Source organism: Dromiciops gliroides, chromosome 1 (assembly GCF_019393635.1).
Source record: "Dromiciops gliroides isolate mDroGli1 chromosome 1, mDroGli1.pri, whole genome shotgun sequence".
NCBI lineage: Eukaryota > Metazoa > Chordata > Mammalia > Microbiotheria > Microbiotheriidae > Dromiciops > Dromiciops gliroides.
In genome coordinates, this window is record NC_057861.1 from 32,238,659 (window position 1) to 32,256,077 (window position 17,419).

The 17,419-nt window shown below is 49.4% G+C and overlaps 1 protein-coding gene across 5 annotated transcripts in view; it reads right to left on the bottom strand.

The window, feature by feature from the left end:
* Nucleotides 1-17,419, bottom strand: part of ABCB9 (ATP binding cassette subfamily B member 9) — a 52,371-nt gene that overhangs the window by 34,281 nt on the left and 671 nt on the right. For 2 of the 5 annotated variants that reach the window (XM_043976146.1, XM_043976145.1), the window contains exons 2-3: nucleotides 9,060-9,114; nucleotides 7,573-8,271 (exon numbers count right to left, since the gene is read on the bottom strand). In XM_043976146.1, coding sequence (XP_043832081.1) covers nucleotides 7,573-8,173 — 601 coding nt within the window. In that variant the 5' untranslated portion in view covers nucleotides 8,174-8,271; nucleotides 9,060-9,114. Of the gene's footprint in view, nucleotides 1-7,572; nucleotides 8,272-9,059; nucleotides 9,115-17,419 lie in introns of those variants that run through there. The other 3 variants (XM_043976147.1, XM_043976144.1, XM_043976148.1) reach the window with 3 other exon arrangements.

The following is a 17,419-nucleotide window of genomic DNA, read 5'->3' on the forward strand; positions in this document are numbered from 1 at the left end:
TGTCCCCTTGGGCTGGCATCATGCCTACCCAGCCTGAGCACCTCCTCTGGCCTAGGCAGTCAATGTTACCAGGCCAGGGTCCAGCTGGAGGGCATGGAGGCTTTCTCCTGGTCACTGCTGCCCTCTGCTGGTGGTCTGGCCAGGGACCCGTCCAGGATCCTGGCACTAGCCCCAGTCCATTCTTGGCACGAGGGTCTCCAAGTGCCTTTGCTCAGATGCAAGGCCTTGCAAGTCCCAGCTCTGTCCCAAAATGGCCATCAGGCTCACGGGAAAGCATTGAGGTAGAGTTCATTGGACACAGGCTTGGGAGGGAAATGCTGCCTGTGTGACCTTGGCAGAGTGACTTCACCTGGTGGGGCTTCAGTTTCCTTATTTGTAAAACAGGAGAGAGTAGATGCCTCTGAGGTCCCTTCTAGCTCTAACTCCAAAGCTGGCCTTGTGCCCACTCTGCTGTGCTGTCTCCAACCTGTTTGTTAGTAGAAAGCTGCTTCACGCCTCACAGATGGATGACTAACTTCCAAAGAATTAGAGTAATTGTTTAGATGATGATTCAGAGGGCACTTCAGGGCTTTCCAGGGTCACCATTAGGATAATTACCAACAGTGCCCTGCAGAAGGTGAAAAATGCTGGTCATTGGATCCTTTGGGATAAAAGGACACTGGGGGAATGGGTGACACTTAGCATCTCGGTGCCCCAGCAGCTCCCTGAGAGTAGAAATTGCATCAGAGGTGTGATCTTCATCAGCAGAGGGAGCCAGGTTCTCCCTGTGCCTATGAAAATACAGGTCTGGTAAGAGAGACAGACAGACAGATGGAGACCCAAAGACACACAGGCACACAGAAACAGAGACACAGAGAGAAGCTTGCCCAGAGGCAGCACAGTAGAACTGGATAGAGGATGAGAAGCCCCCTCAATATCCAGATAGGGAAACTGAGGCAAACCAGAGCCATGCCCAAGGTGGCAGAGCTAGTGGCAGAGCTAGAATTTGCACTGGGGTCCTGTGACTCCATAGCCAGGGGAGAGAAGAGGTGGAGGACATCTGGTTAAGATGGTGACAAGAAAGGCTGTCAGATAGCCTAGCTCACCTGCACGAACCCCAGCAATATCTGGGGGCTCAGGGGGTCAGAAACAGAGAGCTTTGATTAAAAAAGAGAAGGAGAGAAGGTAAGGAACAAAGAGAACCCACTTGGGGTCAGGAAGATCTGGGTTCGAATCCCAGTTATAACACTTAGCTGGCTATAAGCCGACTCCCAAGAACAGTGCCCAGCACAGGGTGGAACACCAAAGGTGTTTAATAAATGCTGGTGATTATCTAAGTCATCACCAAACACTTATGAAGCACCTACTGTGTTCCAGGCACTGTGCTAAGTACTAGGGATACAAAGAAAGGCAAAAGCCAGGCCCTGCTCTCCAGGAGCTCAAGAACAATTGTGTACAAACAAGATGTATGCAGGATAAATTAGGATCAATTAACCGGAAGGAAGACCCTAGAAGGAAGGGGGATTAGGAAAGGATCTTTGACCCGGGCTTGGAGGAGACCAGGGAAGGCTGGAGGGGGAGCAGAGGAGGGAGGGCCTCCCAGGCTCAGAATCATGTTTGAGGGACAGCTGGGAGGCCGATGCCATCGGAGAGAGGAGAGGAAGGTGGGAGAACTCTGGAAGGGCAGGAAGGGGCCGCACCACAGAGGGCTTTAAAAGCCAAACACCATTTTATACTTGATCCCGAGGCCCAACAGGGGCCAGTGGAGCTGAATGAATGGGGGTGGGGTGATGTGGCCAGACTTGGGCTTCAGGAAGCTCACTTTAACGGATGATTGGAGTCATGTACAGACTGGAGATGCAGGAGGGGAGAAGGGCTTTAAAAACACTGGACAGCACTGGCCCTGGATTCAGGAGGACCTGAGTTCAAATCTGGCCTCAGACACTTTACACTTACTAGTTGTGTGACCCTGGGCAAGTCAGTTAACCCTCATTGCCCCGCAAAAAAAAAGAAAGAAAGAAAGAGAGAGAGAGAGAGAGAGAGAGAGAGAGAGAGAGAGAGAGAGAGAGAGAGGGAGGGCGGGCGGATAGAAGGAAGGAAGGAAGGTCGGACGGATGGACGGGAGGCAGGAAGGAAGGAAGGAAGGAAGGAAGGAAGGAAGGAAGGAAGGAAGGAAGAAAGAAAGAAAGAAAGAAAGAAAGAAAGAAAGAAAGAAAGAAAGAAAGAAAGAAAGAAAGAAAGAAAGAAAGAAAGAAAGAAAGAAAGAAAGAAAGGAAGAAAGAAAGAAAGAAAAAGAAAAAAAAGAAAGCCCTGGATGGTACGGCATCTTGGTTATTTGCCTCTTAACTGATTATCTCCCAAATCATGACCTTGTTGGAATGGTGGAAGGAGTGCCCAGCCTGGTAAGTCCCTACACTGCAGGAATCAAAGCTCTCTTGAGTATTGCCACGTAAGAGGGCTTCGTTCCCTGGACGCACACCAGATGATGACCATCCCTGGAGAGAACACAGCCCAGTTTTAAACCTCTAGCCACGTCAGGAGTACGAGAGAGTAGCTGTGTCTCAGTCAATGATGCCCCCAGGAGTCATGGTTAGGAGTCAGCCCAAAGTGCTTCTTTTTGTTGTTGTTATTGTTTGTTTGGTTTTTTTGGTGAGGCAACTGGGGTTAAGTGACTTGCCCAAGGTCACACAATTAGTAAGTGTCAAGTGTCTGAGGCTAGATGTGAACTCAGGTCCTCCCGACTCCAGGGCGGGTGCTCTATCCACTGCGCCACCTAGCTGCCCCCCAAAGTGCTTCTGATAGGAGTGGTGACAAGGCCAAGTGAGTCAGAGATGGGGACATGGGGCTGAAGTTGGGGGGAGAGGTCCAAGTGCTGAGGAGTCCAGGCCTGGACAGGCTGGAGAGAACAGTCACAACTCTTCCTGGAATGCTCCCGCTTCACCTCTCCCTTTTAGAATCCTTCTGAGCCTCAGTTTCCTCATCTGTACCTCACAGGGTTGTCGTGAGGATGAAGTGCAATCATGCATGGAAAGCGCTATTCCATTAGTCATCTGTTCCCCTGTTTTAGCCGCCCTCTTCTGTAGAGTGTGAGTATCTTAAGGGGAGACCCGGCTCCTCCTTTCTAGCTCTGTTCCCCCAGTGTCCCATGACAGCTGGACTGGACGATGGGCTTCCTTAGCTTCCTCTGAGAGAGGCTGGGCCAGTGGAGAGACGATACGATTTGAAGTATGAGTAGCCAGGTTCCAAATCTGCCTGTCTTGTCCCAGCTGTGAATCCTTGGAGAAGTCACTTCCCTCCTCTTGGCCTCCTCTATAAAAGGACAGGGCTGGACTCTGAGGCCTCTTCTGGGCCTAGATCTGTGACCCTGTGACCCCTCCAGTCTCAGCTAAGATGGCGTCTCCTCAGAGAATTCTCTCTGGATTTCTCCACGTTGTTGGTCCTCTCTCCCCATTCTCAATTTTACCTTGAATTTTTTTGGGTACAACTGGTATCCCCTGGTAGAATATGAGCTCCCTAAGGACAGGCAGGGGATGCTTCCTTTTCCTCTGTGTCCCCAAAATCTAGTAGAGTTCCCAGCACAGAGAAGGCAATTAACAAATACTTGCAGGGGCAGCTAGGTGGTGCAGTGGATAGAGCACCAGCCCTGGAGGACCTGAGTTCAAATCCGACCTCAGACCCTTGACACTTAACTAGCTGTGCGACCCTGGGCAAGTCACTTAACCCCAACTGCCTTAAACATCCAGGGCCGTCTCCAGTCGTCCTGATATATATCCTGCCACTGAACCCAGATGGCTCTGGAGGAGAGAGTGCAGATGGTGACCTTGGACAGCCCTGCCTCCCTTCAATCCAATTCAGTGCAAGTCATGACATCACCCAGATGTCATGGTCTTCTTCGAGAATAAAGGACCAACATCAGCAACCTTGGCACCCAGCACCATCCCAGCACAAAGAAGGTACTCAATAAATGCTTGCTGAAACACTGAAAAGAGAGGTGCCAGCCAAGAGGCTGGAGCAGCAGGAAGTGGTACAGCCTAGTCAACCCTACCCCTCATCCCCAACAAACTCCTCCAAACAGACAGAAAACACACCAGACTGAATCCTGACGGGGGGAGCACAAGAAAAGTCACAGTGAATCATTTCCCCAGCCCAGGTCACCACAGGAAGACGGACAGAGGTCTGCAGACACCAGGGATGGGGCATGATCAGGAGCACTCCAAGCCAAGCTGTCCACTGGTCCCAGGTCCATCATGGGACACTGTGACAGGAATATATGCCAGCTGGCAGCCACAGCGCCAACCTCTCAGCTTGGGGCCTCCAATCCAAGGTGGGCAATGGAGGGTATTTCTGCCCAGGGCTGGCACTCTGTGGCAAGGAACAGTAGCAGGTTCTAAGTGATGTAGTGAGAGAGGGACATGAGGCCCAGGAGAAGAGGAGGGTCTCCATGCCAGCTTCTAGCCTACTCTGAAGCCTGCAGGGGAATAATAAGGGCAGGAATCCCAGACCAAAGGGTAGTCTACAATTCTACCACTTTGAACCAACAAAGCTTTCCAGCTGGCTGATAGGGGCTGGGCCTGAGTCCCAAACCCAGGTCAGCAACCTGCAGCCCCTCATATCAGGGAGCAACAATCAAACTTCTCCCTGGGTCATACCACTTTGGGACCACTGGAACAAGAAAATATTCAGTACCCTAAGAATGCAGTAACAGGACCAGCCCAGATCTTCCTTTCAAAAGTGCTGCACAGGGGCAGCTAGGTGGCGCAGTGGATAGAGCACTGGCCCTGGAGTCAGGAGGACCTGAGTTCAAATCTGGCCTCAGACACTTAACACTTACTAGCTGTGTGACCCTGGGCAAGTCACTTAACCCCAATTGCCTCACTTAAAAAAAAAAAAGTGCTGCACAGCCTAACTCTAACATCAAGTCTGAAGTCAGGAAGCAGGCTGGAAGAAATGATGGAATAGGGGCAGCTAGGTGGCACGAGTCAGGAGGACCTGAGTTCAAATCTGGCCTTAGACACTTGACACTTACTAGCTGTGTGACCCTGGGCAAGTCACTTAACCCCAATTGCCTCACACACAAAAAAAGAAAAGAAATGAGCAAACAAAAAAGAACCTCACCATAATAAGCTGTTATGGTGGCAGAGAAACTTGAGACACACACAAACCCAAAGAAGAGGATGACTCTAAAACATCCAAAAGCAAAGCCTCAGAGGAAAAAAACAGCTTGGGAACAAAATCAAATACAATCCCCGGAAGACACAATGCAGGAGTTTTTTTTTTTTTTAAAAAGAGTTAAAATATTTTTGCCAATGAAACGAGAACATGAGGGGAAAATTGGAAAAGAAATGAGATCCATGAAAGAAAGAATTAGAAAGGAAGTTGACAGTGTGGCACAAGAGGTACAATATTTTGCTAAAGCAACAAACTCCTTGAAAATTAGGATGGACTAAATAGAAGCCAATGTCTCCATGAGACAAGAAGAAATATGAAAACAAAGTCAAGGGGTGGCTAGGTGGTGCAGTGGATAGAGCACAGGCCCTGGATTCAGGAGTACCTGAGTTCAAATCTGACCTCAGACACTTGACACTTACTAGCTGTGTGATTTACTTAACCCTCATTGCCCCACAAAAAACAAACAAAAAACCAAAGTCAAAGTTCTGAAAAATTGAAGAAAACATAAGATATCTCATAGCAAAGACAATTGGCCTAGAAAACAGATCAAGGAGAAAAAGAATATAAGAATCGTTGGATTTTCTGAACGTCATGACCAAAAGAAAAAGAGCCTAGACATTATATCTCAAGAAATCTGAAAAGAAAATTGTCCAGACTTCTTAAAACCAGGGGGCAAAGTAGAAATAGAATCCATCAGTCATCTCCTGAATAAAACCCCAAAATTAAAACTCCCAGGAACATCATAACCCAAATCTGGAACTTCCAGGTAGAAAAACCCCAAACAACAAAAAACTGCAAGCAGCCAGGAAGAAAGAATTAACATACTAAGGACCTCACAAGTCACAGTCAGGATTCCACAAAATTTAGCAGCTATCATTTTTTAATAACAGAGAGCATGGAATGTGTAATTCTAGAAGGCAAAGAATATGGGCTTACAACAAGAATAACCTTCCCAGAAAAACTTAATATGATGCAACGGGGCAGGGGTGGGGGGGAGGCTGGGGCATGGATCTTTAATGAAGTAGAGGGTTTCCAAGCGTTCCTGATGAAAAGACTGCCCGGCTGAAGAGAAACTCTGAAGTTCAAACACAGGAGTTAAGAGAAACATAAAAAATATAAACATAAATGAGCATTCATAAGGGACTAAAAAAGATAAACTGTTTACAGTCAAATATGAGGGGATGACACATATATCCCTTCTGATCTTTATTACCATCTGGGATCATAGAGGAAATCTAATTAGACACAGGATCTGGAAGCAGTTCTGTAATGTCTTGGTGACCTTAAGAGAAGAATGGAAAGAGAGAAGAGGAAGACACTGGAGGATGGGAGAAAGGAAAGGAAGGTTAGGAAAATTTATCCCACGATATCATGGATCAAAAGCAGACATCTATACAAATAAGGAGAGGGAGAGTGGTGTGGGGAGCAGCTGACACTTGGATCTCACTGTCATGTAAACTGGTCAAGAGGGAAAAATACACACATACACACACAGAGGAGGTACAGAAATACATTTCACTCAACAAGGGAATTGGAGGAAAAGGGGAAATTAGAATGGAAGTATATTAAGGGAAGGAGTAATCCTAAGCAGAACAAGCTCTAACCAGGGATGTACAAAAATATTTATAGCAGCTCTCTTTCTAGTGGCAAAGAATTGGAAACTGAGAGGATGCCCACCAATGGAGGCTTGGATGAACACGTTATGATATATGAATGTGATGGAATATTACTATGCCTTAAGAAATGATGAAGGGGATGGTTTCAGAAGAACATGTATGAGCTGATGCAAACTGAAGTGAGCAGAACCAGGAGAACAGTTTATACAGTCGATATACAATGACAATAATATGGTTAAGACAGATAACTTTGAAAGAATTAGGCATTCTGATCAGCATAATGACCAACTAGGACTCTAGAGGACTAATGATACAACATGCTCCTCACCTCCTGATAGAGAGGTGAAGGACTGAGAGTGTAGAATGAGAAATTTTTTCGGACAAGGCCAGTTTGTTTTGCTTAATAGTATATGTTGGTTACAAGTTTTGTTTTTTTATAATTTTCAGGGGAAAGTAGGGGAGAGTAATTGAGAGAAGGTAGATTTTTGCTGATTGAAAAAAATAAAAATAGAATTTTTTTAAAAAAGAGACACCATAAAGACAAAAAATTTTGAAAGATTTAAGAACTCTGATCAACACAATGACTAACCACATGGGATTCCAGAGGACTCACAATGAAGCTTGCTACCCCATTCCTGGCAGAGAGGGGATGGATGTGGGGTATCTTTGGGATGTGGCCAATGAGGGAATGGTTTTGCTCGACGGCATATTTTCTCTCTCCAATGAGAAGGACTACCCAGTTGGACTTCTGCTTTTGGCTACACCCCATCCCCTGCACCCCAGCATGCCCCCGTCCTTTCTTACTCACCAAGAGCTGCCACCACCAAGAAAAAGGAGGCAGCCACCAGGAAGGCCAGGTCAGGCTTAGTGTAGGATAGCAGTTTCTGCAGCGTGGCCCCCGATGCCTCCTCCTGTTTTGGCTGCCCCTCTGTGGGGTAGCCCACGCCCTCGGCCGGTGCCCCTGGCTCCAGGGCCCTGTGGCCTGGCTGCACAGTGGACAGCAGCCACCAGAGGAAGAATGTGGCCCCAATGGAGGCATAGGTCCAGACAAAGAGGCCCCAGAACCAGGGGTCCCGGATGGGCTTGCGTACCTCAGAGAAGAGGAGCATTTTCACCATGGTGTAAATGCCCACGAAGAGGCACACCAGAGTGATGAAGGTCCAGGAGGCCCGAAGGCGTCGAGGGCCCAAGGCGCTGTTCTTGGCCACGCCAATGGTGGCCCCCAGAAGCAGGCAGCTCCGGTACAGGCAGGCGGCCCAGAGGTCCAGCACCGAGTCGAAGATGTTGAAGTCTCTTAGGTCCTGCAGCACACCCCGGTCTCGATGACTGAAGGCGTAGAGCACCGTAGTGATGCTCACATCCACACTCATGAAGGCCCCTGTGATGGCCACGGCCTTCCAGGCCCTCATCCTGCCGAGTGGTGGGGGCGGGAAAGGGGCCTAGCAAAGGACCAGACCTTCAGCTCAGAGCAGACGGGTTCATCGCTTCTGGGTGGACACTGGGGTACCTGGAAGTCAAGAAGATTATGTCAGAGGAAGGAGAGAAGATGACTTGGGGGAAGGGGACTAAGGTTTCCCATGTAAATTCCAAGGTTTTTAACCCCTGAGTCAGCCCTCATCTGGCTCAGATTTTAAGCTCTTAATTTGGAGTCAGAGGACCATAAAACTTAGAGCTGATGGGGAACTCTAAGGCCACTGAGTCCAACCCCCTCACTTTACAGAGGAGGAAACTGAGGCCCACAGAGTTGATAGGATCAGAGGCAGAGAGCTGGAAGGGACCTCAGAGATGATGTAGCCCAACTCCCTCGTTTTACAGAGGAGGAAACTGAGGCCCAGGGAGGAAAGAGGATTTGCTCAGGGGCATGAAAGGTGGTAGAAAGCGGCATGGTCGGACTTTGAAGCCAGGTCCTCTCAAAGTCCAGTCATGTTTAACCATTCCCCTTTCTGGGCCTCCGTTTCCCCATCTGTGAGATGCTGGGTTGGGCCTGGGTGGCTTTCTGAAGTGCCTCTCAGCTTTCTGCTATGTGATCCACTACCTTTCCCCCATCCTGGAGGCTGCTCAGGTCAGTCAATGTCAGAGCCAGGATTCAAACCCAGGTCCCTGGATCCAAATCTAGTGTTTCTTCCCCTATAGCATTCACTGGACCATGTGGCAGACTTGGGGGAGGGAGATTAGCAACAAATGACAAGACCCACCAGAGTCATCAGCCACCCTCTCCCTTCCAACTGCCCCAGGGAGAGAGAGCAACCCTGAGCGCTTACCCTCCCCCCAAAAGTGTCTAGACACTCCACTTACCGCCCATGTGACCTTGGGCAAGTCACTTAACTCCTCTGGGCCTCAGTTTCCTCACCTATAAAAGGAGAGGGTTGGGCAGTGAACCTATGACTTCTTCTTTCTCCATTCCTCACCCTTGGCACCCCTCCCCCATCTTTCTAAGCCATCCAGAGCCCAGATCTTGGCCCACTGCACCTTAGATGGGAGCTGTCTTCAGGGAGGGGCTAAGGGACCCTGCTGAACCTCAACCCACCCACAAGTGGGGTCCAGAGCAGGAAGGCTCTTGGGGAGCCGGAGGGGGCAATTGCCACAGGAAATGATCCTGACTAACTGGGGCTTGGTACCAGGCTGGCTCTGGGGGGTTCTACCTTTTTATTTCAAAAGATGGTAAGCCAGGGCAACTATGTGGTGCAGTGGATAAAGCACCGGCCCTGGATTCAGGAGGACCTGAGTTCAAATCCAGCCTTAGATACTTGACACTTACTAGCTGTGTGACCCTGGGCAAGTCACTCAACCCTCAATGCCCTGCAAAAAAAAAAAAAAAAAAAAAGCAGAGCCTCCAGCAGGGTGGGGACCAACCAATCCATACACATTAATTAAGCACCCGTGCATTCAGTGAGACCTGGTCCTGTCTCCAGCTCACTAGTGGGTGGGCTGTCCCTTCTCTTATCTACCTCTCAGTTCCCCTCACCTGAAAAAATGAGGGAGAGAAGCCTGAAACCTCTCCCTGAAGGGACTATTCATTTCACAATCAGCTACATGGGGACAGTGCAGACTCAGGAAGACCTGAGTTCAAATCCAGCCTCAGAAACTTAACGGCTATGTGACCCTGGGCAAGTCACTTAACCTCAGTTTGTCCCAGTTTCTTCATCTGTGAAATGTGGACAATAACAGTACCCACATCCCAAGGCTGTTGTGAGGATCAAATGAGATATTCATAAAGCACTTTGCAAACCTCAAAACACTCTCTAAATGCATTGAAAGGAATCCCAGAGGCCACCAAGTCCATCCCAGACCCAGTCCTATCTTGAATCCCCACTACTGTCTTGCTTTTTGTATTTGCAGCACAAGGTTTGGCACACAGCACTTAATAAATGCTTTTTTTACTGGCTTTTACCAAATATGTGAAATCCAATTCAATTTAACAAGTATATTTCTTTTTTTTTTTTTTTTTTTTTTTTTAGTGAGGCAATTGGGGTTAAGTGACTTGCCCAGGTCACACAGCTAGTAAGTGTTAAGTGTCTGAGGCCGGATTTGAACTCAGGTACTCCTGATTCCAAGGCCGGTGTTCTATCCACTGCGCCACCTAGCTGCCCCAACAAGTATATTTCTTGATGGGGAGTGGGGGAGAAGAACACTCATTCAGCGGAGAGGGCCCTCAGAAGCCATCCCATCTAATGGGCCCTTCTTTTCCAGAGAAAGAAACTGAGGCCCAGCGCCTGGTCCCTAGGACAGGTGACCCATATTTAGACCTTCAAGGTCAGTAATAGGATTTGAAGCTATCTGGTTACAGGGCCTTTCTACCCTCCATCCTGCCACCAATAGCTCTTTCCAGCCCTCGGATATCTCAGGGGCACTATTCTGCCCCCCTCACCAAAGCTGAGCCCATACCTAACTCTTGGCACTCTGTTCCCCCTGCCCCAGCCCTGGCCCCTTCTTACCTATTTCCCCGACTCCACAATAACCCAGTGGCATCTCACCCCCTCTAACCATGATGCTGCAGTGAGATTCACGCCCCCAAATCCTCAGAAAGCCAGAGCCAGGACATGACGTGATAACCTTTCCACCCCCGATGCCCAGAATAAGCCCAGCTACACATAAATCAGTGCAAAGTCCTTGCCGGTAACTCTCCCTGCTCTGAAGGAGCCATGAGACTCAGGATGGAAAGCATCCCCTCCCCCCATACATACACACACACACTTCGTTATCCAATACTGAGTCCTTATGAGAGCAAGGCAGGCCCACAAAGTTGAGATCTCAAAGCAATTTCCCCAGGGCTATTAGATGCCAGCTCTCTTCTCCCTAACTAATTCTCCTCCTTCAAACATCCCTGTGCGGAAATTAAACAGTAGGATCAAGGAGGCAGGGGAAGATGGGCACCCTGGCCAAGGACAACAGGGGAGAAGGGGAGCATGGGAATGTGGGAGCAAGGCCCACTTGCCTGGGTAAGCCTGTGCTGCTACCGCCCTGCCTTCCTGGGACTGTTATCTTAAATGGGAGGGCAGCCATAGGCAGGGACCAGCCCCTGCTGCAGGTACCTGAGTCAGCGTCTCTACCTCCAGGGCCTTCCCAGAAGGCTGGGGAGATGCATGTTGTGCCCTGGACCAGGAAGAGGAGAGGATGGAAGGCAGAGGGTGGGGAAAGGGCTCCACCCCCACCTGCTCCTCCTCTGGCCCCAGCCTGAGCAGGCCCAGCCTTCCTCCTCTGCCTGCTGCAATGCAGAGCCCATGGTGAATGGGAGTGCCTGCCTGGGCCTGGAGGAGGAGAAGGAGGAAGAGGAGGAGGGGGAGAAGGAGGAGGAAGGGGGAGGAGGAAGGGATGGAGATGGGGACGGAGGAGGAGGAGAGGGAGGAGGGGGAGGAGGGGGAGGAGGAGGGGAGAGGAGGAGGGGAGAGGAGGAGGAGAGGCAAAGGCCCAGCCTACCCCCGGTGCTCCTCTGACCTCCTTCAGGAGCATCCCCATGGCCAAGGGTGGGGGGTGTTTCTCTTGGCCCCTTGGGCTGAGATCATTCCTTGGAAAGGAGAATGAAGACTGGACAGTTCCTCTTTCTCCCCAGGCAAGGGGATGAGTCTGAGCTACTGCAAGGGAGCAGAAAGGGTATGCAGGGAGGCCACACTGGCCAAAGGCCCAGAACTTGGAGCACCTTCCAGGTTCTAGAGTAAAGCTCCTTAACTTTTGTTTGTGTCCCGGACCCCTTGGGCAGTCAGTCTGAAGCCCATGGACTCCTCAGAATCATGTTTTTAAATGCACAAAATCAAACAGGATTACAAAGCAAACTAATTATATTAAAATGTAAATCAAGACCTTATCAGACTGCTGCTATCTTGGGGTGGGTTATTTTTGGTGAGGCAATTGGGGTTAAGTGACTTGCCCAGGGTCACACAGCAAACATCCTTGATTTTGAGGGGCAGCTAGGTGGCTCAGTGGATAAAGCACCAGCCCTGGATTCAGGAGGACCTGAGTTCAAAATCCGGCCTCAGACGCTTGACACTTACTAGCTGTGTGACCCTGGGCAAGTCACTTAACCCCAATTGCCCTGCAAAAAAAAAACCCCAAACAAACAAAAAACAAACAAAAAAGGGGGCATCTAGGTGGCACAGTGGATAAAGCACCGGCCCTAGATTCAGGAGTACCTGAGTTCAAATCTGGCCTCGGACACTTGACACTTACTAGCTGTGTGACCCTGGGCAAGTCACTTAACCCCCACTGCCCCGCAAAAAACAAAACAAAACAAAAAAGGATGTTGAAAACTCTTTTTACATGTAATTGGAAAATAAAATATTAAGGGAAAAAAGGAATCGAAATCAAGAAAAACAGTTCATAGACCCCACCTTAAGAATCCTTATCTAGGAGCCAGGAGCATCCACCTTGTTTGAGATAGAGCTGGAAGGGGCCTCAGACTCTACCCCTCTCATTTTACAGATAAAGAAGCTGAGATACAGAGAGGTTGTGACCCGCCTCGGGTCACATAGTGTCTAAGGCAGGATTTGAACCCAGGTCTTCCCGACTCTAAGGTCCAGGCTTCTATTCACATATGCCTTTTTGAGTTTAAACTCCTCATTTTACAGAGCAGGAAACTGAGCCCCCCAAAAGGTTTCAGGCTATATGGCTAAGGCCAAAGCCAAGACAGGAACCCAGTTCTCACTCCAAGGTGGATATTCTTTACTACACTATTCAGTCCTACTAGGATCACCTCCAATTTTGAAGTCGAGTCTGCTCGACAGAGGTCAAATTACGGACAGCTCCCAGAAGAGCAGAGGCACATTAAAAAAAAAAAGTTACAATAAAAAAAAAGGAGCAGCCTGGTGGTGGCTGGATGATGGCCCAAAAGGCTGCATTTAGACTAAATGATGCCCTTTGCAGAGCCATCTCCCCATCCTGGGTGCCCCCTACACACACACACACACACACACACACACACACACACACACACACACACACACACACACACACACACACCCTCTCTCCCCTTCCTGTCCCTGCTCTGCCCAGCACACTCCCAATGAGAACTACAAGTCATGGCCAGGATGAAATCACTATTTGCAGACTGAAGGAGTTCTGGGGAGATGAGAATGACAGGGTGAAGATGAGAGAGCTACATCACCTGCCGGGTCACATTCTCTAAAAGGTGAACCCAGGGCCCAGGATGTGAGCATAGGCCTGCACTCCAGGGCAGAGGTGAGCACAGGCCCTGCTCCATTCCCTTGGCCAGCTTGAAGGTGCTTCCCACCTTTGCCTCACTCTTGGTTAAGGTGAGGAAGAGAGGAAAATGAGATGTGATCATGATGATGATGATGATGATGAGGAGGAGGAGGAGGAGGAGGAGGAGGAGGAGAAGAAGAAGAAGAAGAAGAAGAAGAAGAAGAAGAAGAAGAAGAAGAAGAAGAAGTAGTAGTAGTAGTAGTAGTAGTAGTAGTAGTAGTAGTAGTAGTAGTGGTGGTGGTGGTTAGTGTTTACTTAGCACAAAACTGATAGCCATGGAGAAGAGATGCCCCAATCCCTTTGGAATACCCCTAGATATAATAGCCTGATGGTTGGAGTGTGAGCCTCGAGCATATGTGATACACATATATTGGCTCATTTGATCCTCACAATAGCCTTGTGAGGTGAGTACATAATTCCATAAAGCTAGTAAGTATAGGAGGATTTGAACTCAGTTCTTGCTAATTCCAAGGTGAACACTCTCTACTTCACTGTGTGACCTTAGGACATTGGTTAGCTCTCTGAGGCCCTCATCTTCCTTACATGTTACAGGATGGAGGTGGGCCTAGATGGTCCCTTAGATCAAATAGGGAGGGCTGGGAGAAGGTCACTTTCCTAGCCTCAGTATTCTAGGAGCCTTCTGGGGTCAAACTTGTTCTTCTGGGCCCTGGAGGGCATCAATGGGTAGAAATGGTTTAGAGGGGGCGGCTAGGTGGCACAGTGGATAAAGCACCAGCCCTGGATTCAGGAGTACCTGAGTTCAAGTGCGGCCTCAGACACTTGACACTTACTAGTTGTGTGACCCTGGGCAAGTCACTTAACCCCCATTGCCTTACTAAAAAAAAAAAAAAGAAAGAAAGAAATGGTTTAGAGAAGAGCTTCTTAAACTATGGGTCATGACCCCATATGTGGGGTTGCAAAAAATTTGGCAACAGTAAAAGATTATGTCTGACTATTTTATATACCTATATACCCAGGGTTGCGTAAAAATGTCTTGGGCGAAAAGGGGTCATGAATGGAAAAAGTTTCAGAGGCCCTGGCTGAGAGGCCCATGGAGGTTTCACATTTGGAAGAGCTGTCATTAATAGTCGGCCCAAGCTGGAAGGGGCCACTTCAGGGGGTGGTGGCATCCCCCTCTTTGGAAGTCTCCTGGAAGAGTTGGGCAACCCCATATAATATGTGGATTCTCTTCTCCTTTGAGCTGAACCAGAGCAACGGCGACTGGAGTCTCTTTCAGTTCTCACATTCTGGGCTTCTCTCTGCCGATTTTCACACTCACTCCCCCCCACAGGTCTAGAATACACAGGTCTAGAACGGCAGGAACTCAGAACCCTTCCCCTTCCTCCAGATGAATGCTGACTGATTGACTGAACCTTGCCTCAGATACTTCCTGGCTATGTGACCCTGGGCAAGTCACTGAACCTCGGTTCATAAAATGGAGGGGGAAAAACTGCACCCATTTCACAGGGCTGTTACGAGGATCTGGTGAGGGCATTTATGTCAAGCCCTGTGCAAACCTCCAGGTGCTATAGAAAGGTTTGCTACAATTACCAAGGGAGCCTTGACTCAGCTTCTCCTCCCTCTGTTAAGCTTTCCTTGATCTAAGCACAAGACTTGGAGTGCGGAAGACCTGGACACTTACTAGCTGTGTGACCCCGAGTATGTCACTTCATCTCCTCTCCTGATTTCCAAGAGCTTTTCCAGTTCTACATTCATGATTCTTTGATCTCAATTTTTCCCCCCAAGAGCACCTTGGATGCCCCTTCCCTGCCCCCATCACACCCTGTCTTCTAATATATTTCTCTGGGTATATTTTCCATCTCCCCACGTCCTCTTCTCCATCACCAGAAGGTGAGCTCCCCAAAGGCCGGGGGCTGGCCTGTGTTTGTCTTTGAATTAATTCCCCAGTGCCCGGGTATATGCGGTAAGCACTATGGAAATGTCAGCTGTTCTTGTTATTCCTTAAGTGAATGAAAAGAGTCAGGAGGTTGAGATATCCTGAACAACCTGGCTAAACATCTCTGTGCTTCAGTCTGGTTTTTGCGTTTAAATTATCCCAACACAAATTGATCAAGCACCTCCTTACAAAGACAAAAAGGACCCAGTCTGTGTCCTCATGTAGAGGGAGTGGTTGTCTTTCCCTTTGGGTCCATCAGGTCATTTGGCCCAGCTCCTCCTTCACATCTGGCTGACATCTCCAGGGGCACCTGTCCCTGACACCTTCAGTTTCTCCTACATGTCAGCCATACCTGGATGGGCCAGGGAAGGGGGAGGGGGAGGAGACTAACGAAGCTGGCACAGATAATGAACACCAGGCATGGGCTATGCCTCTCGGAAAAATTAAACAGCATGAAAGGCGAACCAGATAAGAGTCACTGGGGAAGCCATCTGCTGGTTGAGGCAGAGCAAGGACAGCAGAAACACGGGGCATGTCCTGTGTGGTCTGAAAAGAGACTCCCAGCTTCACTCCTTTTTCTTCAGGGACAACCTGGAAAGGAGAGGGCCTTGGCATTTGTTGGGGTATATCCTGCCAGCCTGACATGGGTGAAATGCCCTATCACCAGGAGGTAAAGACCCATTTGGGCCAGAGCATCCTGAAGTCATTCACTTCACCCCCATGCCAGGGGCATTTGAGACACTGACCTCCACACCACTAGCCTTGCCCAGGGAAAATGTCTAATCTCCCTTACTTTTAAGGCTGAGTCTAGGCCAGCTGCCACTGTCCCCAGATGACATTATCCAGAGGGCAGAAAGCCAATCTAGGTCAGCATGTGGACCTGCCAGAAGTTAATCTATTTCCAGGACCCCTGGGGTCTCTTCCCTTCAAGACCCAGGGAGAAAGCAAGTTCCAAGAGAGCCAAGAGACAGCTACTAGGAGAAAGCCTTAAGATTATGCTAAAGTAGAACATAACTCCATGCATTACTGAGGCATTTTCACATTCATAATCGCATTTGATCTCTCCAATATTGCAGTTGGTATGCAAGGCAAAATGCTTCTCCCTTTTTGACAGATAGGGAAAATAAGGCTTCGAGGGGAACCTGGAGTGTTCTATTAACCGATCTGTCAAAGGTCAAAAACTGAGTTACTGACAGGTACGGAACCAGAACCCAGGTCTCTTGACCCCTACCTCCATTCACAACTCCCTGGTGCCATGAGAGGAATGGATAGAACCCACACACAGAACCTGAACTATGGCTTAGGGATGGAGAAGGAAGAAGGATTAGGAGCTCCCACATAAGTTCTCAGAAGAATTCTGGAGAGACACAGTTGTGATGGAAAGAATGGCTTCTCCTCTTTCCTTAAGGCCTTGATGGGTGTCTTGGCCTCCCTATCGTTCCCTCACCTGGGATAGTGGAGCCTCAAGGGTTAAAAAAAATTGCAACATTAAACCGCAAGCTCAGCCCTCCTAGGCCTGCAAGGGATGCTGCAGAGGGAGGGGGAGAGAGAAGGAGGGAGAGGGAGAGAGTGGAGAGGAAGAGAGAGAGAGGGAGAAAAAGGAAAGGGGAGAGGGAATAAACAGGATCCTTTCCTCTTCCTCTGGCTAGGAAGGGAAGGGATGCAGGTGATGCAGGTGATGATGGTCAGAGTGAGACAGCAGCCCCCTCTGCCTGGCCTAACTGGAGCTGCCTGCTTTGGCGGTTACTGGGAGGGGGATGGCAGTGCCTGAGAACAGGTGCTGGAGAGAGACCCCAGCCCCTCCCCTCCCTTCCCCTGCCAAGGTGGGAGGGTCAATCAGAGGGCCCTAGCTGAACCCCAAGGAGGGTTTACCCGTAGAGGTAAACCAAGTCCCAAAGGCCAGCCTCCCCCTCCACCCCCGCCGGCGGTTTGGGGCTGCTAGCAGACGATGTCCCCAGCAGACCGAGGGGGCAGCCAGAGGGCACAGGTGACGGGGAGCAGGGTGGGGGTCTCACCGGCACCCACAATGGCCTCATTTTTCCCTAGACAACACCGTGGGGAA